The sequence below is a fragment of the Miniopterus natalensis genome, chromosome 15 (assembly GCF_054644295.1).
Source record: "Miniopterus natalensis isolate mMinNat1 chromosome 15, mMinNat1.hap1, whole genome shotgun sequence".
Classification (NCBI taxonomy): domain Eukaryota; kingdom Metazoa; phylum Chordata; class Mammalia; order Chiroptera; family Miniopteridae; genus Miniopterus; species Miniopterus natalensis.
In genome coordinates, this window is record NC_142095.1 from 32,065,736 (window position 1) to 32,092,930 (window position 27,195).

Genomic DNA, 27,195 nt, shown 5'->3' on the forward strand with positions numbered 1-27,195 from the left:
TTTGTTTTACAATCCTAGTTTCTCTGTTGGGGTGAAGAGATTCTAGGAAAAATTTTTAAAACCTTTTTTCCCCCCTGTTGCCATCTTGTCTCCCTGATTCTCAAGAGGGCAGATTAAAGAAGACTAGTCTTGAATGAAGGTGGCAGAATACCCAGAATTGAGCAATTTGGTGGATGGGGTGCAATATTAGAGGATGAGCCCATTTTTAAAAGGGAGGTTGGAGGTGTAAGGTGGGAAAATGGGTAAGTATAATCTGGGCAAGGCAAGTTTGAGACATCTAAATAAGATGTGTAGGAGACAGATGGAAAGTCTAAGACTAAATATCTAGTTCCGGGCTAGAGAGACAAATTTGGAAGTCATCAAAGTTTTAGCTATAACTTGAGACCTCCCTAATTCCAGATCCAAAACTTTCTTCACTGTTATTTTCTGTTTTTCACATTTGGAAAACCCATGTTGGTATCAACTTTTCTGCTGAGATGTATGCTCATTGGGCATGCAGATCCCAAAACTTTTCAGGATTAGAATTCCTTGAAAAAGTCTCACGAAGAAGCATGATATGTCTTCACAGGGAGTCTATATCATTAGACTCCTTAAAAGACTGGCATAGCCCATGTGTGTCTATGCTTTTAAACATATGCCTGTTGTTGAGAAAATGCAACAGGGCCCTGATTGTCCGCTTTCTCCCTCAGTCTGGGAAAGAATGAATTAATTCATCAGGAAGCTACTGTATTTGTTAAGATAATTACTGATAGGTTATGCTGGATTAAATAATAAGCCCCTAAATCTCAATGGCTTAGCATAACAGAAGTTTATTTCTTGTCTGCGCAAAGCCAGATGCAGATTGTGAAGGGGCTCTCTTCTGCCCAGAGACTTAATGACACAAGGCTTCCTACCTTATGATACCTCATGTCAACACAGCCTCTAAGGCAGAGGAACAGAGAGCTGGAGATCTGCTTTGGAAGTTTTTAAGAGCCAGGCCTGGGAGGTGCTTATATCACTTCTGTCCACAAACCATTAACTGAAACTAAGTCACACAGCCCCAACCGAAATGCAAGGGAGTCTGGGATATGTAGTCTTCCCATTTACCCAGGAAGAAAAACAATAAATGGCTGGTGAACAAATAGCATCATCTCTGCTATAGGCACTATCCCAAGTCTATTTCATCTAAGGCTACTTTTTTCCTTCAACTAGGAATTCTACAAACACCCAGAGATCTAACAAAAGTTGGATCCATATCATAGTTGCCATTGGAATGATTTGACAACAGTAAAAATGAGAGGCTAATTTAACAGGCTAAAAAAACATTCATGAACCCTTCTACCAGTCTGGTAATGCCTTAAGACTGGGAAACTTGAGGTAACATTTGTTGAAAACCTACTGTGTACTTGAGGCTTTCATGTACAGAATCTCACAATTTACAGAACCATGTTACTAGCTAAGTATTATCATCTCCATTTTTATCCAAGAGAAAATGGACCCATACAAGGTCAAACAGCTAATAAGGGAGAGAGTGAGGTTTGAACCCAAGGCATTCTGGCTCCAGGTTTTACAGAGAAGCACTGAGGCCTCCTGGTATGCCGAGCAGGCCCGGACTCTCAGCTGGGATTTAAACAGCTCTGTGGCTGTCAAGTCAAACAGGACAAAGGCAACCCCACCTCAATGAAAGGAAGACCAGGCAACTGAGCCCCATTGACCAGCATGTCCCGGGACGCTACAAAGGGGCAGCTCAGCGGAGAAAGGACTTCCTATTTCTCAATACAATTTGAAGGAAAATAGTCTCCACAAAACAAACCCTAAGGAAGCTGGGTCAGTAGCTGAGGAACAGATCACTCCCCATGTTCTTCAGCAATGAATGGGGGGCGTTCTGGCAGCACGGCTGGGGGCAGTCCACATTCAGAGGTTTGGAGGACAGATTTGCATGGGAACAGGGGAGTGGAGCCCCTTCAGAAGAGAGGTGGTCCCACTCCCCAGCTCTGGCGTAACCTCACCTCTTTTGGGCAAATGGTTCCAGCGAGCCCTGGTGCACAGCAGGAGCAGAAAGCAATGGATAGGGACATACGCCGCCTCTATAGCTAGACCCCCAGGGCCCAGCACAGGGCAGCACGGAGTAGGTCCTCAGTGATACCAGCTGGCAGAGGTAAGGAAGGAAGGACGGATGGACAAGTTCTTCCCTCCTCATACGCAGAAGCTACATTTGTCATGACAGATGCTCACTCTACGCTGCCCCAGTGCACACGGACACCACTTTACAGTTTACAAGGCACCTTCTTCTGTCCTGTGGCCCACAGGATGCCTTGAGACAGGCATCATTATGCTCAGGTTAGAGACCGCTATGAGTATGGGCAGAAACACTCTCCCCCTCTCCCCACAAAAGTCTGGGGGGAAAAGCTTCATGTCTTTTTCTCACCTTGAGAGAAGCAACTTATCTGACTGGGGAGGCTGGGGTGAGGTCATTGTACATATGTGGTTAGCACCTCCCTCTCTTTCTCACACCCACAGATTAAATTAGATGATGTGTGTGAAACAGATTTGGCCCAGTGCCTGGTTCTTAGAGAATGTTAAAGTGCTCAGAAATCCAGCCACGAGCTCTAGTAAACAGTAGGTGCTCAGTCAACACTGATTCCTCCCTAGGATATGCTGGTCTTCAAACATCTACAAGAAAGAAAAAGCCTCTCCCCCTTTCTTCCCACAATAAACGTGCGCTGAGTGTCCACCATGTGCCAGGCACAGTTCCAGGAGCTCCTGTCCTCAGGGAGCTGCCATTCTAGCAGTAAAAATGGACCACACACGAGGCAGATAAGCTAGAGTACATCTGGTGCAGAGGAATGAGCAGGGGGCTGTGAGAGATGAGGTGCAGGGCAGCAGGGACCAGGGCCCACCTGCTCCATGAAGGTGCAGCTGTTGCCAGGGGAGCTAAAAGGGACTTAAGAGTGATTTCCTATGGTATCTAAGGCAGCACAGGCTACAGAAAGCAGCTCCCCAGACATGTGCTTTCAGGTCTACAAACAGAGCCACCCATCAGAGCAGAATAGCAGTGCCTCCGCTCATCATCAAAGCCGTTGCCAGCAGGAGGACCTGGTATTTCCATCTCTGCACCTGGTGTTGATGGTGTTTGCTGCACTGACACTCTGAGGTCTCTGACACGTGCAGCGTTAACCCATCCTGCCAACAAAGGAGATGTGTGATGATGGTGCTGCTTATAATAATCACGATGACACAAGCTCACCTCTGTCAGCACCTATGACACACCAGGGCCATCCTAAGCACTTTACAGGGATTAGATGCAAAGGGTGTTATTGTTACTCCCCTTTTATAGGTGAAAAAGCTAACTCCCAGAGAGGCGAAGTCACTTGTCCACTCAGCTCTGGAGAGATGTACACACTGGCCACTGTGTGAGGAGTCCCCTTGGACTAAGGGACACATGAACTTCTAGAATGACCCTCCGGAATCTGGCCTGCCCTAGGGAGAGGCACTGAAGCACCATGCAGAGGGGACTAAATGAAATGAGATGGCTTTTGTCAGGTGCCTGGTTCCAAGCCTTGCTGGGGCTTAATGGAAAGGGCCAGACAGACCTGGGTTGGAGCCCTGCTTTTCCACTTACCTGCTGTGTAACCTTGGGCACGTTACTTTACCTCTCTGAGCCTCAATTCCTTGTCCATCAAAGTAAGATACAGTGAATATAAGGTATGCAGTGGGGTACCTGGTATAATCCCCTTAATCTGATTTCTTTGAGTGGTTAGTGCTTCTCAAATCTATGAAAACAAGCTCCTATATCTTTTCCACCATCCCAGCCCCCTCCCCACCAGGTGAACTTACAATTTTTCTGAGCAGCACCAAACACAGCAGTGCCCATCACTAAAGCAGATTCACCTGCCCTTAGGGCAGCGAGCATGGGCACAGCAGTGAGGGGCAGAAGGAGCCAGCATCTCACTGCTCCCAGGCTTCTTGCTTCCCAGTGCCCAGCCAAGAAGATGGTGAAAACCTCCAGACCCACCAGTGTATGAGGCTGGATCCAAGTAGCCAGGACAGGGCTTGGTGGCCCTCTGGGGGCTTATGCCCCACAGTGTTTTCCTTTAACATTTTCTTTTCAAATAGCCACACAGAGACACACAAAAATACACACAACACAACTTTTGTAAGCAGAGCCTTCGACCAAGGCAAGAATGTAACTTATATGGCCTGGCAGAAAAGGGCTGAACTGAGCTCTTTCTTTTAGCCTTTTATATTGGTAAAGATTCAAAAGATTAAAAGTAGGTTAGGAGAATAATACAACAGCTGTGTTTCCAGTGTGTACCTGACAGCGGCTTTTGTAGAAGTGAATAATTACATGAAATCACTTCCTTCCCACCTCCTCCTCAGCCCCTCCGGGTTGCTAGGCGCTCTCTCTCCTTCTTTTGGCTAATGCCACATACAGAAGCTGATGAATACAGTATGGCCATTATGAGGGAAGGGAGTTGCCGAGAGGAGGATTCAAATGCTCCTGGTGGACTCAAAGTGGGGAGCAGGCTTGGGGGGAGAGGACTCTGGATATATTTAAATGCTAATGCGCTGGGCAGGCGGCAGGGTGAGCAGAACAGTGGTGGGAAGGGGCAGAAGCTCTTGGCCTGGAAGCCCCACTGGAAATATGTTCTACAGTCTCTGGCTCCAGTGCCAAGCGATTCCCTGGGCAGCCAGCCCTGGGGGCTGACTAGGGCCCTGCCAGAGGCCCTGCCAGTAAAGTGTCACTGGGCTGAAGGGTTGCACTGCAGGCGGTGAGGAGCTGTTCAGTTCTGCGAGAGGAGCCTGGGTGTGTAGGCTGACCCTGGTGGCCCCTTTGTGTGGAGCAGGGAGCAGGGTCACTGTGGCTGGGTCTCTGCCCAGAGGCTAGACAGCCATGTCCCAGTCACAGAGCACAGAGGGAGTGCACAGGCTGTTGCTGGCGCTGAGCCAATGGTAATGACCTCCATGCCTTATGTGGCTTAATCCTGGGGGCTGTGCACGCCTACCTCTTAATCCATTGCATGAGACAATCGAGACCCATTTTATCAAAGGACTAAACAGAGGAGGTCAGAGCGATGGAAAGCGTGGGCAAGGCCCAAAGACGGCACACTCTCAGTTCTGAGCTTTGCTCAGGACTGTCTACACAGCCTGAGGGGGCTACGTGTTAGGACAAGGTCTTCCCCTGACAGTGTTTCTCTAAGGGTATACTATTGGCATTTTGGACAGGGCAATTCATTAGGCAGGATTGTCCTATTCATTGTAGGGGGTTTAGCATCCCTGGCTCCCACTCTCTAAATGCTAGAGGAGGTCTAGTTACTGTGGAAGCCAGAGTGACACCCCACACATTTCTAAGTGAGCCCTGGGCAGTGGCCCTACTTAGCCCTGGTTGAGAACCACTGAGACAGGAGGAGACTGAACTGGCAGTAGTGGTGGGGCTTCAGAACCCAAACCCCATCACCTGGGAGCACAAGGCCAGGGTCTTCTCGGCCAAAATAGACATTTGCTCCCAACCAAGCCCCAAGCTAGCATATTCTCCTGTGTCAGCTGAACAAGCAGCCGAGTTGAAGCCCCATCATCTCCCACCATAACCACTTCTCTCCTCTAAAAACCAGGAAACTGGCTCAAGGCAGAGAGCCAGGAAAAGAAGGAGCACACCAGGATGCCCCACAAGCCACGACGTATACTCCAGTCTGTAGGAAGGACTCCTTGGGAGGAAAACGAAAAAGAAAATAGCCATGATTGGTGAAGGCAGCTGCCTCTGCATCTGCCCAGAGACAGAGAAGTAGGTACATTTAATCACATTATTATATTCATTGTTTATTGTTTAGCTCCTCCAACTAGAATAGAAAGATACTCCATGAGAGCAGGGAGTTTCAGCTGTTTTTTTCACTGATGCAGCCCTAGCACTTTGCACACAGCCTGGGACATAGTAAGCACTCAAAAACATTTATTGAAAGTCCACGGATGCTTAAGAGTCGCCAGGACATAGGAAGGAAGCAGTCAAGGCTCATGCAGAGTCCTAGCTGCCAGGAAAAGCAGAGAACATGCTAGGCTGAGGGTCCAGACACCTGGTTCCAATTCCAGGTTGCCCTGAAAATTCCTGTGTGCTCTCCCTAAAGTTTTCTTTTTCCCTGACCTCAGTTTTCTAATCTGTAAAATAAGGAAACTAGATTGCAATGGAGATGACAAATATATGGCACATACATCCCACCTCTATTCTTGTCCATGGCAGACATAGCTAATCAATCTTATTACCATTCCTTCTTGTGGCAGACATTTCTAATCAATCCCATCCTTCCCATGGCGGATACTGCTAATCAATCATAGCGCTCTTTTGCCCTCAATCCAGCTATGGTGGAAGAAATCCATCACCAGTCAGAGTTGATAAGTGAGCTGAAACCTGAGAAAAATGGTGATCTAGCCTTGGCATCCTAGGCTTATATAGCAAGGATGTATTTTGGGGTCAGCTGAGGCTCATTTTCCTTGGTGTGTTTCAACTTTATAGTCTTAAAAGCCTCTGAGACACCATGGAGTTGAAGCTCCTGCCCCACACTATGGACAAACTTAGAGTCAAATGCCAGGGGCAGAGAGTCTTTATAAAGGAAAAAGATGAATGACACTACACTCATTGAGACAGATGTTTTCAATGGATTTTTGGCACTTGTCCTAGCCTGGAAGGCTGGAAGGAAGTGGAAGAATATTCTCGTGGTGCAAATGGTATCAGCAAAGGCCTAAAGGTAGGGGAAAGAAAGGTCTACATGAAGTTGCCCAGCAGGAATGCTTCTAAGCAAAGGACTGAGAGAGGGGATGGAATACACCTTCCTGGACCCAAGGATTCACAGAGCTTGTATTTCACTCATCACTGTATCTTTGGGTGGAAGTTGCTCAGAGTTTGAGTGGGAAAATGCCTGTGGTAGCCAGAGCTAGGAAGAGCTACTCAATTCCATGTGAAACAGAATTCTAACAGTGAAGGGGAAAACACTCAAATTCCTGCCTCAGGAGCTTCCTAGAGGGGATCCATGGTGGCTAGGAAGTAGGGACAGTCATAGTCAGTAGCGGAAGAGCTTCTTTCCTGGCTCAGAGCTCTGGTATTGGGATGAGCTCCCTGTTGCTAGAGGTAACCAAGCAATCAGGGATGGAGTGAGGAAACTCCTGCATTGCATTGGAAGTTAGGGGAGAAATTCTGTGAGGTTTCCCGCTGCTAAAAACTTAACAGTGAGTTCATTTCCCTCAACATTTTCTGAGCATCATATGTCTGCCAGGCATGAAGAATATAACTGACTCCATTCCCTGGTCAGGAGCTTGCAATCCAGCAAGCATAGGAAGAAAAACAAAGTCAGACAAGCACCTTCCCCAGACCACAGAATCAGACAGATGTGGCCGAGTGAAGCTCTGCTGGGCAACCTCGGGGAGGCCACTTCTTTGTGAGCCTTAGTTTCTTCATGGGTATAGTGGAGATATCAGCTCCAAGCTACAGGCGTTGTTCTGGAGATAAAAGGATGCACGTAGAGCACACGCTGGCATCTGGCTCAGTAAATGCTGCGTCTGGTCGGAGGGGCTGAGTCGCCAGACAGGGGTCATAACTTTGGGCTTGAGAATGCATCTTTGAAGGATCTGGGGGTTGAGTAGGCATGTCCCAAGAAGGGAAGCAGTAAAAAAACTCAGCTATTCAAGACAGGTTCCAGAGCCTCAGCCTCTTGACCACCCTCATGTGAGTACTCCCATGAGAGGCAGGAGCCTGGACTACTCACGAGCTCATACCTCCTCTCCCAGGCCCAGGGAGCTGGGCTCTGCAGGCCTCACTCAGGGCTTCTCCATCTCCCTGGGACCAATCGCCTCTGGGCAGAATTAAGGGTGAGGATTGAGGGGAAACCCACCACCTCTGCGTGGGCCTTAGAGAAGCTGTGTAAGCTGCCCATATGAGCATCGCCTGGGGATGCAAAGATGCCCTTTGCTCCTAAACAGAGAAAGCAGTGGATTCTCTTATATCATCTCAGTGGCAGAAAGCCTGGCCCTCAAACCCTGATGGACCTCACTCCCTTTGCTGGGGGTTTACAAGGCTGAGTGCTTATCTCATTTCATCCTCAGGGCAATGGCCTGAGTGAGGTATATTATTGCCACCTGACAAATGAGAATGCTGAGGCCCAAGAGGCTATAGGAGTGGCCCTCCAGCAGCCAGCCAATAAGTGGAAGACCCAAACCCAGGTCTGTCTGATCCCACAGCCCTCCCTTTAATATTTCTAGGAGACTGCCACCATCTCAGACAAGAGGAGAATGACCAGGGTGACCACAGTGGCACATGTGTCTGCTCCTCACAAGCCAATGTTCAAATGGATTTGGTGCCTAATGTTCAGTGACCTGCCCAAGTCCACTCACACACTCTTCTCCTTCCACCTCTCAGCATCCTTGCCTACGTTCATGGTCACATGGCCACCTGATCCACACTGCCTCTCCTCTGCTCATCTGAACAAAGAGGTGACAGCTTTAAATGATACCAGAACCTTGGGAGTCTGACTAATGACATACCGAGTCCAGAGCTCCCAGGGCAGAGGGCAGAGTAGGTCTGGGGGAAAGGGTGAGTGCCTGAGGACAGCAGCATGGCAGGCCTCCCACCTGTAAGCCTGAAGCCGTCTTCCTGACCACAGCAAGGTCTTGGAGGAGGGAGGAAACAGGAGGATGGCTAACCTCCCAGGTGGACTAATGGGACATGTGACAGGCTGCCACAACACTCCCTCTCAAACGATGTTCCGGGACTGTGGCATTGGCTCTGGGCAAAGCTGCCAAGAAAGAGGGGCTGTCCTCACTCCTCACACCTCCCTCAGTGACTTCCTTGGTCATGGGTTTGAGCAACAAAACTAAGAATGATAATTTAAAAAATAAATCAAAGCATGAATGTTGAGGTGTTTAGGGGGTGAAGTGTGCCGATATCTGCAACGTACTTTGAAATGTATCAAGGAAATAAAAAGGATGGGTGGATAGAAGGCTTTTTTGAAAAGGTCTGTGATGAAGCAGACACAGCAAAATGTCAACAGCAGAATCTAGGTGGTGACTATGTGGGTGTCTCCTGTGCAGGCAGAATCAACGAGACAGCAGAGAGGAAGCTCCCATCCCAGCAGCGGGAGCTGGCAGGCTCACTGAGATGAATCACATCTGCAGAAAGGGGAGGGCAATGCTTCCTGGGACACATCAGTGGGAAGATGTATGCTTTGTGATCACATCAGTGGGGGGAATCTGAGATGACCACATTCTACAACAAGCATTTAGTGGGCACCTACTACGCACTGGGCAATGCAAGCCACCACGGGAGAGGTATGGTTGAAAAGGATGTTGTCTGTGTCTTGGGCGATGCTCAAGTGTAGTTCAGATTATCTCCCTAAGGATGTTAACCATATACTTGCTTAGGGAGATATTCATCTGACCCTTTCCCTCACTTACTCTCACGGCCTTGAGGAATCTTAATATACTATTATCTGCAACCCTGGAAATATGTGACTTCCCCCTTTCAGATAATTTATAATATAAACACATTCAGATGACTACAGATAAATCGTCTCATCTCTTTCTGGGCCTCGTTTGCACAAAGGATATTTTAAAGAATTAATTCCTGGGCTCTGCCACTTTTTATTAATCAGACACGTACAAAGGCTAATAGGAACTTCCTGTCAGCATAAAACAGCCCATGAGCAATGGGTAAAAAGGGGGGAAAAGAAACTTAAAGGGCTGTTGATAGTGAAAAGATTGAAACTCAGTGACTTTACTTGATGCCCTAATTTTATGGCTGAAGGAACTTGGGCACAAGGAGGCACAATGTCTGTTCAAGCTGGGTCCCCTGATTCTGAACCTGAGAGTTTCCCACTGTGCAACCCTGTCTCCTGGGGGCAAGGGAGGGTGGGAAGTGCAGGACCTAGGCGTTTATTCACTGGAGGTTGAGCTGTGTCCACTTGCCTCTAACATTTGAAACATCTCCAAGGGTTCTAATCAAGGAGACAGAGCTATGTTTGACCTTTTTGTGAATATTATGCAGGACTCAGCACTTGCCCTGCAGGGCTTTCCAGCACTTGGCCTGCATATGAGAAGTGAGGGAAGTAGAACACGAGGTTCACACACCAGTGAGTTTTCACAGAGAACATCAAATGTCACAATCCCTGCAACTAAGATGTATCAAAGCCCCCATCATCTTGCTGCTCATAGACAGAAGAAATCCTTGGCTCTTCTTGCTCCAATCAGTGCTGGCTCAGAAATGATCAGAACAACCAATGTCATCCCAATAAATTCAATAAAAAGGAAAAAAATAAAAGAAATCATCAGAACACACTGCATTTGCAAAGCACACACTTCTTCCTCACCAAGGAGTTGCAGGAGGCAGTCACAACATCTTAATGATCAGAACTGCATGTGCCTCTCTGTAGCCCTTGTGCTTCTCAGAGCTCTGTTGTACATGTCAGCCTGTTTGATACTCTTGACAGTCACTTGAGGCAGAAAGGATAGAGCTTGTTAAAGGTGGAAGCCCAGAGAGATGAAGTGATGTGCCCAAGGTCACATGCTAGTGAGTCAGGACCTGATTCCATGTCTAATCTAACCTCTTGATTTCTCAGATGAGAGAACAGGCACCAAGGGGTGGAAAGATGAGATGTTTCAACTGGAAGTCCTGCCTTCTCTTCCATTTCTCCACTAGCTGTGGCCATGTGTAAGTCATGTCCTCTCTCTGGGACTCAGCTACTTATTCACAAAAGAAAAGAGTGAGCCTTAACTCTCAAGCTTGTTAAAAAGAGCAAGTATAAATGGGCACTGTAGAGCTTTTTGTCAAATACCTTGATACATATGATTTTACTCCATGTGTTAGAGGCAAACTTACTGTCAGAAAATATATTCGTAGATAGCATGAAATATGAAATAATCACCACAAACATGACTTTATGAATAAAATTGAGCTGTTAAATTAAGCATCAATGACTAAGGGCTATTTTCCTTAATATTAATGTACTGCTTGAACATTCAGTATGGCATATTCACGACTAGCAGATGAAGAGAAGCAAATACTGAGGGTTACACATTTTCATGAAAAATATAATTATGAATCATTTTAAATTCATAGTCTGCTTTGAAAGGAAGAAAAAATTCTCCCAGATGCCAGAAGTGAGAGAGGCCAAAGATGAAAGATGAGGAGGAGGAATAGTCCCAGTGACCTATGGGGATATCCAAGCAGACATTAGCCTGAGAGGCTGAGATTTAAATCCATTCCAGAGTACAGAGCTAAGATTATAGCCCCTGGGCACGATCAAAAGCTGAGTGGACTTACTCTAAAAAGCTAGGAGCCAGAAAAGGGGATCAAATCTGCAACTTAGGTATGTGCCCTGACTAGGAATCCAACCAGCAAACTTTTGGTATATGGGATGATGCTCCAACCAACTGAGCCACCTGGCCAAGGCCCAGCAAATCCTTCTTGCTCACATTACTTGGCCCAGCACCTCTGTCTCCTCTGACCACAACCCTCATTGGTGTGTCTAACAGGTCTCAGCCAGCCCTGAAGGCTCTCAGACCAGTGCTCCTCAAACTTCCATGTTACACAAACCAGTGGGGGATGTTGCCCAGATGCAAGCTCTGATGGAGCAGGTTTGGGATGGGGCCTGAGAGTCTGCATTTCTAACAAGCTCCTAAATAAAGCTGCTGCTGGCGGTGGTCTGGGAATCACACTTGGAGTCATAAAGGTTTAGATGGTTGTCTTGAAATGTCAGTCAGCTCCGCCTATATGCACAGTGACAGCCAGCATAATAATAGCTTACATTCAAATCTGTATCTGCTCTTTTGGCCCTATCTGTTCTCAGTAGGCTTTCTGTGAGAACAGGATGGATTAAATCAGTTTATGCTATGGAATGCCACAAAAATGCCTGAAGTTTTGGTCAAGAAAATAAAATAAAAGGGCGTATTCATCTCTTAAAGAAAATAACAGCTAACATTAATTGAGCATTTCCTATGCACTAGACACAAAGCTATGCACACAATTAATGAGCATTATCTCATTTAATCCTCACAACAACCCTTTTTACAGATGAGGACATCAAGGCACAGAAAGGCTAAGTAATTTGCTTGAGGTTACACTGTTAGTAAACAAATGAACCAGGACTCTAATCCAAGCAATCTAATGGTAACTACCACACTATAGCTACAGCTCTGGTGGAAGCTCACCAGGGATCTTGGTTGTTGGGGTGGATGAACTCTTTTTAACAAAAATATGCTAACATATGCACACAGATGTTTATAGCAGCTTTATTTACAACTGCCAAATGTAGAAGTACCCAAGGTGTCTATCAATAGGTGAATGGGTAAACAAACTGGTACATCCAGACAACTGATATCATTCAGTGATAAAAGACATGTGGGAACCTTAAATGCATATTACTAAGTGAAAGAAGCCAATCTGAAAGGGCTACAAAAAGATCAGTGGTTGTCAGTGGTTTGGGGAAGGAGGAAGAGGGATGGATAGGTAGAGAACTAGGGTTTTTAAAGCAGTGAAACTATTTGTATGATACTGTAATGACGGATATGGGACATTATATATTTGTAAAAACCCACAGAATGAACAACACAGAGTGAAGAACACTAATGTAAACTACAGACTTGTTTAGTTAATAATAATGTATCAACTGGTGTAACAAATGTACCACACTAATGTAAGATGTTAATAATAGGGAAAGCTGGGGGGTAGGAGTGGGGAGGTATATGGGAACTCTATTTTCTGCTTAATTTTTCTGTAAAGGTAAAACTGCTTTTAAGTTTGTTAATTAATGCATACAATTTTATGTCCAACTTTGGGGATGACCCTCCCCCAATTAAAGACTCCTGTCCTAGAACACGCCACTCATCCACCCCCTCCACCTCACTCCCACAGAGCCCAGCAAATATCTGGCAAGGGTGGATACTTTGTACATTTCTACCCATTCATTTAAAAAGCAAAGACCTAGCACAATGCCTGGAAAATAGTAAGTGCTCAATAGTGCTTCCTGGATGAATCAACATATGGTTAGAATTCTTTAGAAAACAAAACAAACAAAATAAAACAAAAGGGGCCTAAGAATACCTGGAGACAGGCTTACAATTGATCCTCTGCCCTGCTGGTGCAGCTGGGATCACCATTCTCCATGGTTCTCACCACCCCCTGCTGCTACCCTTGGTGACCTCTCTCCCCTACAAGACTGCAAAATCCTCAAGGGCAAAACATGGCCCGATTCATTCCTCATACTCCCACCTTACAGTCAGGCCTGGCACACAGTAGGTGCATCTTGAATGTTTGCTGGCCTCTCGTCTCTTTTCTCTGTAGTGCCTCTTTGGGCTTGTGAGTAATTAGACAAACTCACACAATGGCATTAACTCAGTCACATTCACCCATAAACCTGTGACATCACAGCTGGAGGGCTGCTTCTTACATCCCCTATGACACTGCAAACCCTTCCCATTCTTGTCAGACAGAGACTCCTTTCTTGCTTTACACTTTTAGATAAATGTCATTTGATATGCTTCCACTTCTTCACTTCCAAACTATTTTCTCGCTCTTTCTCTGCAGCTGGAGAAATTTACAAGTGCTGTTTCATCTAACCTTATCACATCTATGAAGGAACAGGAGATGAGTAAAAGGTTGGATTCTGCCCTCTAGAAGTTTACAAGAGGAAACTGAGGCTCAGAGAGGGCGAGTAACCTGCTCGAAGTCACATAGTAGGTGAAGGAGAGGCAGGGATTTAATGTTACTCGGACTCTAAAACTCTTCTGCAAAGCTCTGTTGGGCCTTTGTCTGAATAATCTTCTGAAGTTACAGCTTTGTTCATGGCAGTGAATCTCATGCCCAGAAAGATTCGACAGCTCCCTACTTACCACTGAATGAAGTCTTAAACTCTTTGGGCTTGGCACCCAAGGTTCCCAATGAAGGGGGCTTAGTCTGCGGTCTCACCCTTCTTTTTAGTCTGCGGTCTCACCCTTCTTTCTTATGTATGATTCTCTGTTACAAAACCTGTTCTATAGGCACACTATTCTCGTATGTACTCTCTGGTCTGCGCTTATCTCCAAATAGCCTTCCCTTCCTCATCCTTCAAAGACCAAATGAAAGGCTACCTGTTTCATAATGTCTTCTTTGGGATGCACAACTGGAAATAATTTTGCTCTCCTCTGTTTGCAGTCCTTTATCTAAACAATCATATGGCATCCACACACACCCATCCATTCACCCACCCATCTACCCATCTACCCAGACACCCATCTAGTATTGACTGGGAGCCTAACATGTGCCAGGCTCTGTGCCAGGTACTAGGGAGTCCACAGTGGACAAGACAGTGGACAAGTTATTTGCTTATATAGAGTTGACATTCTAACTGGGGGAAACTAACAGAGAGCATGTCAACAAATGAAAACAGATTGCTTTAGATAGCCATCAGCCCCATGAATAAAGTAAAATGGGGCTTACAGTCATGGGGTTTATTGGGGATGTTTGAGCTCAGCTGGTCAGAGATTACCTGACCATGAAAATACCTAAGGGAACAGTGATCCAGGTAGACAGGACTGTGGCAGGAAAGAGCCTTGGATGTCCAGGGCTGATTGGGAGATTGGACCAGGCTATGCAGGGCTCCCTGGCCTTGGCCATGGTGAACAGTCTGGATTTAAATCCTCATGCAAGTGGAAGCTACTGGGGATTGGGGGATGGGAGTGTTGTAAGCAGGAAAGGCAGACTTCTGCTTCGGGTTACAACTGACTGAGTGGATGGTAAAGGAATGACCTTCCTGCCATAAGCAACTATCAAAGCAGACAAAATACAGGAGGCAGCTGTTTCCAGGCAGTGGATAAGATGCAGGGCAAGACTGCTATCCCTGAGATATGGAGCCCTCCAATGGGAGCTTGACCAGCCCTCCTCCTAGGGAAAAAGAGCTAGAGTCCAAGAAGAACACACAGTCTCACCAAGCTGAGGAAGCAAAACTGAAGTGTAGGGCAGCTGAAAGAGCTGGAATCTACAGTGTAGGGCACCACAAAGGGGGAGCTGTGTAGAGCAGGGGCCTCAGATACCCACCGGCAGTCCCTCCCAAGGCTCTGGCTGATGGCTGGGTTATAAACACCCAGGGTGAAACCACCCAAGACTTTCCAGATAGAGCTGTTACAGAGTTGAGAGTGCAACAGAGACACTAGAGGCCGGACACTACCCACGAGTGGCTGATACCCACCATTTTTGACTGAAAAAAAGCACTGCCAGGGAACTGGGGCTCCCTGCCATAGAAGACAGATCTAGTCAACACCAAGTATTCACCCTTGGTACCTGGCTAAGACACAGAAAAACCTCCTCTTAGGAGCAGGAACTATGGCCAAGGGTACCATGGCACTATGGATACTTTGGGCTGAATGATTCTTTGTTGCGGCGACTGTCCTATGTATTGTAGGATGTTGAACAGCATCCCTAGCATCTACTCACTAGATGCCAGTAGCCCAAGTTGTGACAAAACTGTTTCTAGACAATGTCAAATGTCTCCTGGAAGGCAAAATTTTCCTGGTGAGAACCATTACTCTAGAGTAAGAACTACTCCAGACCCATCCCAATAAAGCCTAAAGGCAAGCCCTGTCAAGATTTACAGGGATAACAGAGCACAGAATCCTATTAAGTCCTACTGAATCCTATTAAGTTAGAGAAGCTTTGACAAACAGATTGGGATCTCCACCTAGATAACATATAGTTGAACCTACATAAGTTTAAGGTGATCATGCAGTGATTGAACTACTTATTAAAATAAAAACCAACACTCTTTAGAGGAAGATAACAGAACCCAGAGCATCTACAACACAGTATCTACAATACTTAATTACAACCCACAGTATACAACCAAAAACCACCAGACATGCAAAAAACAAGAAAATACGATCCATACTCTAAAGAAAATGTTAGGCTTAGCAAAGATTTTAAAGTGGCGATTATAAATATATTCACAGCATTAAAGGGAAAATACATTCAAAGAACAGCAGCAGGCATTTGCATAATCAGGGATTCCTTTTTCCAAGTTCCCTCAGTCTTCTATGTGAGGAAGGGAGTAGTGGTGAGTCAGAAGCCCACCTTGGAGGCTTCTCTATTAACCCAGAGTAGGCTGCCTTGTGCCTCAGTTGTTTAGGCTCCATTTAAATTAGTGTTCAACCTTGGTGAATATTCTCAAAGTGGGGGACGCACAAATTAGAGCAGATAAGTCATGATAGAATGAACAAATGAAAGAATGAATGAATGTCTCAACACTGGTAATCAGGAGAGTAGAGAAGTGTCCCAAAGTGGAGGTGAAGGGCTTCCCTGTCATACAAGGGGCCCACTGACTGCTGACAAGATTACCACAGAGGTGATACCTACACTGGATGGGTACTACACCCACCCAATGCTGAGATTATAGGATTCTTCTGAAGCATTTATGTAGGTCTGGGATGCTCAAAAACTCCACAGCCAGGATTTCCAGCCCAGGGCTGGGCAGAGCCAGGACAAACCCAGAAAAATCAGATACGACAGAGTTTCAGCACTGCATTCATTACATGGCCGAGTCAGACTCACCTGGTTCAAGGGCTACCTGTGTAACCATGAGGCAAGTGCTTTAACCTCTTGGAGCTTCAGTCCTCTTACCTATAAAACCTTTGGGACATAGGCTTTTAAATTCTCAGCATCTATGAGACAGAACTTTACAGACTTATCTTACTGGTCATGAGAATAATCATACAGCACTTAGCCACTGGGTCTAGAACATGGTAATTTTCAACTGAAAATTACCTGCTGGTTGAGTAAATCAGATAAATTAAATTATGAGTTCATCAAGCACAGGACCTGACATAGAGTCAGCCATCAGAAACAATAATTAGTATCACTGCTCTATTCAAGCAGCTCTTCAACCACTGAGACTGCAGATTAGGAAGGTGCTGCTGAAGCCGCTGAGAATTTCACCCTGAGTAAGCCTGCAGCTGAAAGGGTTTAAGAGGCACCCCAGCGATGCACAGAATCTCAGTGGTGTGTGCAGGAATTCTGATTTCACAGACAGGCAACTTTTAAGGAATTTCAAGCAGTCAAGAAAAAAAGCAGCATTTATTACCTCTCTTTAAGTGCACATGAGGTTAGATCAGTAATGTATCTCTAACTCATGAGTTTACCTGATGACTGAAAGGAGCACACCTGTGTCAGATGACTTTCAACCCTACCACCACCCTTCACCACCATTATCACTGACTTAAATGTATGTCTCTCCTGAGAGACTGTCATCTCCTTGAAGACAAGAACCATATGTGATCTGATTGTGCACCCCCAGTGCCTGGTACTGACTGGAGCAGTGACCCTAACCCAGAATCAAATATACTGAAAGGAAACCCTGGGGGATTTTTCAGTCCCAGGGGGTGGGTGGTCCCTATGTCAGTGAGGTTTGCAATATTTTCAAAAACATATCCAATGTCTCTAAGTTAATGTCAATTTTGTACATTTTAATTTGAAATTCCAAGAGCCACGAGGCCCATTTCTCCTTGGGTTCTTGCTTGGAATCAGAGTACACTGCCACCAGGTGGCAGCAATTCCACAGTCACATCCACGAGGTTCATCAGGTAGGGTTTTAAACCAGGGTCTTTAAGGAAAGTACTTATATGCATAAACCATGAACACAGATAATAGGGCTGTGAAGGCCTGGGGAGGGAGCTAGAGTGGGGAGGAAGGGGTCAATGGGGGGGGGGGCATCTGTAATACTTTCAACAATAAAGATTAAAAAATAATAATAATAATAAACCAGGGTCTTGTTTTTCCTGGTTTGTGTTTTAGTGGGGTGGGGAGGTTGGAGAGATCAGGTGCTCTGAGGTGCTCTCACTGTCTGGGCATTTTTTACCCCATCCCTAGGATCTGGACATCTCAGCTGCAGGCTCCAGTTCCCTCCATGGAGGAGGCGGACTTAGGGAATGTGTGCACGCCCTGGGAAAGCAGACCCCACAAGTTGGATCCCTGACAGGCCTTTCTGTTCTTGCCCTGAAAACACACACTCCAAACACAATGATGAGTGTGAGTGGCAGGAATCTGGGGCAGGGAAAATGTGATTTCCTGCAAGAGCCCCTCCATTCCCCAAAGACTGAAAAGACAGAAAATAAAAATTTGAGGGGAAAAAAAATTGAGTGGAAGCACTTCACACTTCAGAGAGAACACAGGGCTGACAGTGAAGACAAATAGATGTTTAGAAAGTTATAACAGACCACGGAATGCAAATTGCCAGGGGACAAAGAAGGCGAGCTGCTGTGTCACTTCAAGTTCTTGACGAGAAACTTAATTTACTGGATCCACAATAAAGGCACTCGGTTCTGAGTTCAAAGCCTACCCTTGAGCTGTGGGGGGCCCTGACTCGTCCTGCCCAGCACCAGTGACATGGAGGAAAAATGAGGGAAAACCCCCAGTGTTCCTGGGGCCCTACTGGGTGCTAGGCTCTGGGCTGGCGTCAAAAATGACTAGAAGAGCTTTCTCATTCACATGCACACTTGCTTATAGCTACCCAGTGCGGTAGACATTCTATCCCAGAGGTCAAGTGAGAGATAAAGGGACAGGCTGAAGGCCACCCAGCTGGTCAGTGGCACTAGAGTGACTCAAATCTTCCCTCAACACCAGATTCCACGGCACAGAAAACCCTTCTCTCTGGATTGCAAACTGACAACTGCAGTATATGCTACATCACCATAAAGTCACACAGGCTCTGCCAGAAACTGTTCTTCTTTCATTCATTCAAAGACTATGTGTCGAGCCCTTACTGTTGGGAGGGGCTGGAGATCTAACTGAACGTAACAAGTCAATTTTCTGCCCTCAAGAAGCCTGCAATCCAGCCAGTAAAGGAACTGCTACAAAATGGGGTGTGTGAGTTGTTGGGAGTGTCACTGAGAAAACCAGAGCCGAGGGTGGGATTAAGGGGGTGCGACCTCAAACAAGGTGGTCAGGAAGCCCTCACTACACAGCCCTTTAGACCTTAACCCACTTTTCACGGCTCTCTCTCTTGACCTCACAGTTACACTGTGAGCAAGGTATTCTCCTCACTCCCAGGACCCCCGCAGCTGAGCTCTCTTTACAAGCTTTCTGAGGTTCTCCAGCCTCACTGGCTGAGGAAAAAGTAGGAGGGGGGAGGGGAGGACACTAGGAATTAGCCCACTCTCCCTCTCAACACTCAAGCAGCCTACAGGTAGAATCCCTGCCACACAGGCCCAGAGGGGCAAGGAGGGCCCCTCAAAGCCAATGCTCCTTTGTCTAAGGCCCCAGGAACTTTGCACCAGTCAGGCACCCTGTGTCCCTTTAGAAATGTAAATAACCAGCAAATAGGCCTGTCTGAGCCCCTGTAAGAGGTAGGGAAGGGGAGCTGGGGGCAGAACTGGAATGGAGTTTCTGGATCTAGGAGAGGCTACACAGCTGCTCCGAGATCCCTATCACTCTGGTTGATGTGCTGGGAGAAGAGCGGCCTATGAGGCAGGAAGGCATCCTGGGGACTGTCTTCCTCCCGTCGCTCATTGCCTCTCCTTCCGCTGCTGACCCACGCAGGCAGTCCAAAAGGAAGGATGAGAAGCTCTGATCCCACCCAACTGTGGGTCGCCTAGAGAAGGAGGGGGTCTTATTCATTCTACACACTGTGTGCTCATTTCCTCCCAACACCCAGGGCCTGGATGGATCAGCTCAGGGGACCAATGGGACTCAGAGGCAGGAGATCTGAATGTGTCCTAGAGTCACCCTCAGACCAGCCCTCTGACCTCCCTGGGGCTCACCTTCCCCAAACATCTTCCCATCTCTCCACCCACAGTGGCTCCAGGATCAACCCTTTAATCCCCCCTAACCATCGGAGGAGGCCTGAACACTGCAACTTCTAGATCATTCCCAAGAATTAGGGTGTTCACACTCCCAGACCAACTAACCAACCAGGCCTAGTGACACTTTCTGGGAACTTTCCTTCCTGGTGCAATCTGAGGTGTAAACAGGAAACTAAGTCAAGATGACTATTCAGAAAGAAAAGTCTGGACTTGGTAAAAGAGAACACTATCAAGATACACAAAACCAAGCCTTTTACTGACTGACCTCCTGATAAAATATTTCCAGCTGACAGCTCTCCTGGTCTACTTTCTCTAACTTTGAAAACAACGCTCCAGTTGTCTCAAGGGGGACCATGTGACTACCTAAAATCCTAACACTAACCCAGGATGTTTTTTCAGCCCTGGTTGCATCCCCAACAATAACTATGACATCATGGTTTTGATGTGATTTTTTCTAATGCACTTAAAAATAATATATAATTATAAAATGAAAAAAAAGTTCCTTCATCAATTGGGTCCTCATATTTGAACTTCATAGCCATCTGATGCGATACGCAGGTACAACCTGTCATCCTCATTCTAGGAAAGCAGGAACTCGACCCCAAAGAGGTGAGGTGCCTTTCTTGAAGCCACACCACCAGTAATGGGAGGGCAGGAATTGAAACCTGTGCCCTCCTGCTTTGCATCGTCTGGGGTATGCACAAATGGGAACTATTGGAACTGGGTAGTGTGGATCTGTTGTTTTCTTAATACCTCACCTCCCTTCATTTAGGAGTTCTCCCACGCAGAACTCAGGAGCCCCAAGCTATAATAGGATTGCTAAATTGCTGTGTGACCACAAGCAAGTGGGTCAGCCTCTCTGACCTGCATCTCTGTCTGTCAAGTAGACATTCTAGCTGCGGTACTGCGATTCTACTGCCCTGGTCATAGGCTGCCTTCCCTTAGCACACTGAGACAAACCTTGCACGATGCACCAGCTTCCAGAGTTTAAGGAGCCATCAAGAGCCTTTCTCAGACTCAACACGACTATACACCCTGCCACCAGCCTTTCAGATTGAGAGCAGATTGAGAACAGGCTCAGGGCTGCTCTCGCCTTCCTTTCCAGCCATGCTTGGCCCTTCCTGCAACACAGCTTCCAGAAAAATATCAGCTACATGGAGTCTTGTCTTCCATTTTCTTTGGGTCATTCTCCTTATCTCTGCCCCAGACAATTACTATCACTGTTGCTTTTGGGCACATATATACACACACATTTCCTGGCCACCACTGATAGAGAATCAAAAAGTAATACAGCTCACAGACCTGGTGAGTTAAAGGTTTTTAGACACTTTGTAAAGAAACAGAACCTTTCTTCAAAAATCAAAATAGCTCTGGTTCTTATATTCATTCAGCAAACATTTACTGTGTCCTTACTGTGTACCAGGCGCTAAGCTAGCCAGGGACTGGGACACAGTGGTGAGCAAAGCAGATACAGACCCTGCTTCTAAGGTGCCTTCTCAGAGAGGCCTTCCTGACCGTCCTGTTGGAAACTGTAGTCCCCCCTCCCCCCGCAGCACTGTCTTTGATGCCATGTTTTGTCTCCATGGTCTCAGTTACCATTTCATGGATTGCATGCTTTACTACTCAATTTTGTTTGTTTCCTTTCCCAACTAGAATATAAACCCCATGGGACAGGGATCACTGCTTTGTCCACTGTCTACTGCTATATGCCCAATTCCTAGACTAATCTTTTTTTTTTTTTTTTAACTTATCTTTATTGATTTGAGAGAGAGGAAAGGAGGGGAGAGAGAGAGATAGAAACATCAACAATGAGAGAGTCATTGATCGGCTGCCTAGCCCGCAACACGGGCATGTGCCCTGACCAGGAATCGAACCCCGATCGCCTGGATCCCAGGTCGATGCTCAACCGCTGAGCCACGCCCGGCCGGGCTAGATTAATACAGAGTAGGTACTCAGGAAATATCTGTAGAGCACATGAATGGACATTAAACAAATAAATCATACATATAATACATATATATACTATTACATAAATATTTCATTGCAAACATGGCAAGTGCTTTAGAAAATAAGTACAGAATACTGTGGGTGCGTGGTTGGCAATTGGGAAAGATGTGCCTGACAAAGTGATGTTTAAACTGATTCCTAAAGGATAAGTGGGTACTAATTATTCAGACAAGGTAGGAAGGGACAGTCTGAGGAAGCAAGAAGAAGGGTTCCCAACAGAGAAACAGCATGTGCAAAGGTCCTGAGGCAGAAAGGAGGCCAATATCTGGAATGAACTGAAAGCTGGGGACAGTAACAGGAGATGTAGCAAGAAGGAAGCTCATCAGGGACCTTGGAGGCACCCAATCTAGATCTTATTCCAAAGACCACAGGGAACCCCAGAAAGGATTTAAAAGCAAAGAGGTGCTCATCAGATTAATATTTTAAAAAATCACTCTGCTGCTTATTGGGGAATGGCCTAAAGGGATCTAGAGCCATTTCTAGAAGACCGATTAAGAGACTGTTGTAGTTGTCAAGTGGGAGATGGTGGTGACTTGGACCAGACTGGTGGCAGCAGAGGCAGAGCGCAACGATGACAGTGTGTGTGGAGGGGGGGTCAGGTGGGAGTTGGAGCCCATCAATTATCCCCTCACAGGCGTCTGAGGGCTCTTCAGCTCAGGGATCAGCAAACTCTTTCTAGAAAAGGCCAAACAGCAAATATTCTAGGTTTTGCAGGTGTGCAGGAAAGAGTTATCATAGCACGCCTGATGTTGCTCTACAGTCGGGCCTGCTTGCAGGATTGTCTCTTGACTAGTGTCTGGGAACTTGGCTAAAATGTTCCCTAAAATATACTAAAAAACAAGTGATTTGCTTGTTTTGTCTGCCTGGGGCACTAAATTCTGCTGTACCAGCCTGCCTGGACTATTTTTACAACAATGTGATTTATGGCAAACACCTGCTTTGCTTCTGAGGGTCTGAAATTCTGAGGACTGTGCTTGATCGTGCAGCAGAAAGTACCTATGCAGTTAATAAACACCTCCATTAAAAACCTGGACTCTGAGTCCCAAGCAGGCTTCTGTGGGCAGAAATACTGCCCACATGCTGCTGCATTTTGATGCTGGAAGTTATAAGCAAGTTCTGTGCCGCCCCTCCCAACAGGAGAACATGGGAAGCCTGCGGGTGAATTCTCCCAGGCTCCGCCTGATGTGTGTTTTTCTCTCACTGATGATGGAAATAAAACACATCTGAGACTGTAACAGTTTCTGAGTCCTGTGAGCTCTTCTGGTGAGTCACCGAATGTGTGTGTGTACATGTGGGGAGGGGCACTGCAGACAAGGGCTGGCCTGGGACCTAAGGCCCAAAAGGAAGGAGATGTTAGTAAGAAACTGGGATGATTACGGGCAGACACTCTGAATGGTGAACTCCTGGCCTCACCTTTGTTCTAGGTGTGGATGGTATGTGTTTGTGTGTGCACATGTGCATATGTGTAGGGCTCCAAGGTCAAAGGTGCTGATGGGGTTTTCCCTAACTTTTATGATTACTAGAATCCCCTCTGAAGCTTCTTAATAATAATGATGCCCAGGTGCCACCTCAGACACCAAAACTGAGGTGGGGCCTGGAATCTGCATATTAACATTTCCTGGTGTTCCAATAATCATCCAGGTATGGAAACTGGGTGATACTCAGGACCCTGACTGACCTTGAGGACCAGGATAAGGAAGCCTGTGTGCAGAGGAAAAAACAGGAAATCTGTCCTGGATTAAGGCAGAATTTGTAGATCTAACAAAAGTACACAGACCATGATTTTTGAAAGGCGTTTTCCAAAACTGCTTCTCCAACTAAGCCTGTGCCATCAGATTTTGGACTGGGCAAGGCCAACAGTCAGGAGCTAATTTCCTTCTTCCTAGGAATTCTACTTGCAATTCAGGATGCTGCCGTCAGGTGCCTGGTGCCTGGTGCTATGCCGAGCCTGGGGCCCCTTGCAGCACAACAGACAGACAGAAGTGAGCACACATTGCCACTCCACTGTGCACCTTAATGCACCGTGATGAGGGACATCTGAGTTGTACTAACTAGCACTCCATGAACATTTCCACCCAAGTTCTCCTAATGGGGTGGCTTGAAGCCACAGACTCCAATCTTGAAATTTCTTGCAAGCCTCATGTTCTACTGAATGCAGATTCCACATTCTACTGCATGATCTATGGTTTTTTTAAATAGAAAAATGGGTGCCTGCTCACTCACTCAAATGTCTTTGAGCATGTTAGTCACACATTGGAATTACCTGGAGACCTCTAAAAGATACTGATGACCTGAGGCCCAGCCCCAGAGAGTTTAATTTAATTAGTCTGGGTTGTGCTCTGAAAATTGGGATTTTCAAAAGCTTCCCAGGAGCTTCTAACAAGTAGCTGAGGTTGAGAACTCCTGGGCCAAAAGATGCTCTGTTTTTATCTCTTGTCTAACACACCCCAGGCAAAGCACCATGTACCCACTTATAGAAGCTTAGGCAAAGGCATTTACTACCCACTTTTAAGAATAGTCAATACTTTACCAAAACAACTAACAGGACGCCCATAAAGAAAATCAATCACCAACAAAAACTCAGTTTCTCTCACTGGAGATGCATGGCTATTGAGATCTGTGATTTTTGGCTGGGGGGAAAAGTATGTTTGTATTTTCAGTAACCTCTAACTGAAATTTAATATTGTCCTCAACTGTTACTGCAGGCAACAAACCACAGTACTGTAAGCAATAGAAATCCCAGATATTTTCCTATAATGGTATAGATATCTCCAGATATCACTTACTCTCACTGCTGCTTTGAAATCACAGAAATGATCAGACCTCTTGCTGGATCTTGCTATTTAATGTATTGATAAAGAAGCACATCTATTATTACCATGTCACAAATTTGTCTTTTTTAATGCTTTGGTGGTTGTATTTCACTATATTTGATTTCCTATATATTTAATCTATGCATTGACATTTATAATTCTGAGAAGGGGTCTACAGGCTTCCAACTGCTCAACCAGCTGTTGAACCTCTGTGGCTGGCATCAGGGGCCTGCAGAAAGCTTCCCAGTGGTGGTGGGCAGCTGTGCATCGAGCAAACGACTCTTACCTGTGGGTCGGAGAGCCTGGAGAGGTCAGGGTACAGGTAGAACTTGATGCCTTCGGAGGCCCCAGGCAACGTGACCCCTCGGATCAGGAGAATCAGAAGCATAACATAGGGGAATGTCGCAGTGACATATACAACCTGCCCAAGAAAAGAGAGACAAGAATCAAGACAGCGTGACAGTGGTGGGAAATGTGGCAGGCCCCTAACATCTCAGGAGAGCAAAGGGCTTCCCTGCACAGCAGTAAGAAGTGAACCCTAACACAGCTTAGTCTCTCTCCTCCTTTCCCGCCACCATCCCCTCAAGGGCTGGGTCTTTTAGTGAGAATCTGTTGGGTGCCTACAATGGTGAATGATATCACTGCTTTTCAAACATTTTTGACCACAACCCACAGAAAGAAGTATACATATCACAACCCTATACATAATGAGCTGAAATGGGAAGTTTCATAAAACTATACTCACTCTTACATGTGATACACTCAATATTTCTCTCATACTCTATTTCATTTATATATCATACTCTATTTCATTTTTTAAAAAGCTTGTTATGACCCTCTAAATTCACATCATAATTCACCCAAGGGCCCAAGATCCACATTTTTGAAAAACATTGTTCTTAATGAAATTCAAGTTTTCATGGGATGGGATGGGATGGGATGGGATGGGATGGGATGGGATGGGATGGGATGGGATGGGATGGGATGGGATGGGATGGGATGGGATGGGATGGGATGGGATGGGATGGGATGGGATGGGATGGGATGGGATGGGATGGGATGGGATGGGATGGGATGGGATGGGATGGGATGGGATGGGATGGGATGGGATGGGATGGGATGGGATGGGATGGGATGGGATGGGATGGGATGGGATGGGATGGGATGGGATGGGATGGGATGGGATGGGATGGGATGGGATGGGATGGGATGGGATGGGATGGGATGGGATGGGATGGGATGGGATGGGATGGGATGGGATGGGATGGGATGGGATGGGATGGGATGGGATGGGATGGGATGGGATGGGATGGGATGGGATGGGATGGGATGGGATGGGATGGGATGGGATGGGATGGGATGGGATGGGATGGGATGGGATGGGATGGGATGGGATGGGATGGGATGGGATGGGATGGGATGGGATGGGATGGGATGGGATGGGATGGGATGGGATGGGATGGGATGGGATGGGATGGGATGGGATGGGATGGGATGGGATGGGATGGGATGGGATGGGATGGGATGGGATGGGATGGGATGGGATGGGATGGGATGGGATGGGATGGGATGGGATGGGATGGGATGGGATGGGATGGGATGGGATGGGATGGGATGGGATGGGATGGGATGGGATGGGATGGGATGGGATGGGATGGGATGGGATGGGATGGGATGGGATGGGATGGGATGGGATGGGATGGGATGGGATGGGATGGGATGGGATGGGATGGGATGGGATGGGATGGGAAAGAGAAGATGGAGAGGGGAGCTTTTGGGGGCAGGAAAGACCCAGTGGTTGCTTGGAATCATTTCAGTTTGGTCCGCTTGGAGGCAGGTAACTGAGGCCAATGAACCTGAGGGGCTCCCTCAGCCCATAGAGTCAGTGTTAGGAATCAAGACAGTGAAAGAAAGAAAATCTTCCCTGAGCTTCCTCACAAAGAGGTGCTTAGAAGGACAAGGCAATACCTTCACAGACCATTGCAGGTACTGTCCTGGGGGCCATGCCCCGTACCTAGGTCCCTGCAGGACTCAGGGTTCCCTCCAATTCTGATTTTTTTTTTCTCCTTTGTCACATTCTCTCCTCCAATCATTTGGTTCCTTCCTCTCAGTGAGACCTGCCTGCTATATATGTTTAGATCAGCAATTTTTCAACATTTGGGAGCCACAGACACTTCTGAGACTCGGATGACAGCTATGGACCCTCCCTCCTCCCCCTAAATGTGCATGGACACAGACATGCATACAAGTGTTGGGATTGTGCAGGTACTCTGATTCTCCCGATAAAAAACTTGTGCTCTGAGACCTATGATCTTAATTCCTGAAGTGCGAGTGTAGCCTCTCACCCCTTTCTAAGCTATGCTCTCTTTTACGAGTGGTTCAGCCCTTCGTGCTGTTCATTCATTTATTCATTTATTCACTTACTCACTGGTCCACCTACTCACTCACATACCAATAATACTCCTATGTACCAAAGACTGAGACAGACTCTCAGAATGAGTCACAGGATGGAAGTTTCTGCGTCAAGAGGCTTCCCCACTGGTAGAAAGGCAGACCTTCAGGTAGGCAGATAATTAATACATTATGTAATCAGGGG

At 46.6% G+C, this 27,195-nt stretch overlaps 1 protein-coding gene across 1 annotated transcript in view; it reads right to left on the reverse strand.

The window, feature by feature from the left end:
- Positions 1-27,195, reverse strand: part of SLC6A11 (solute carrier family 6 member 11) — a 105,488-nt gene that overhangs the window by 24,641 nt on the left and 53,652 nt on the right. Inside the window, exon 6 of the mRNA XM_087824634.1 lies at positions 24,886-25,020. Coding sequence (XP_087680760.1) covers positions 24,886-25,020 — 135 coding nt within the window. The remainder of the gene's footprint in view (positions 1-24,885; positions 25,021-27,195) is intronic.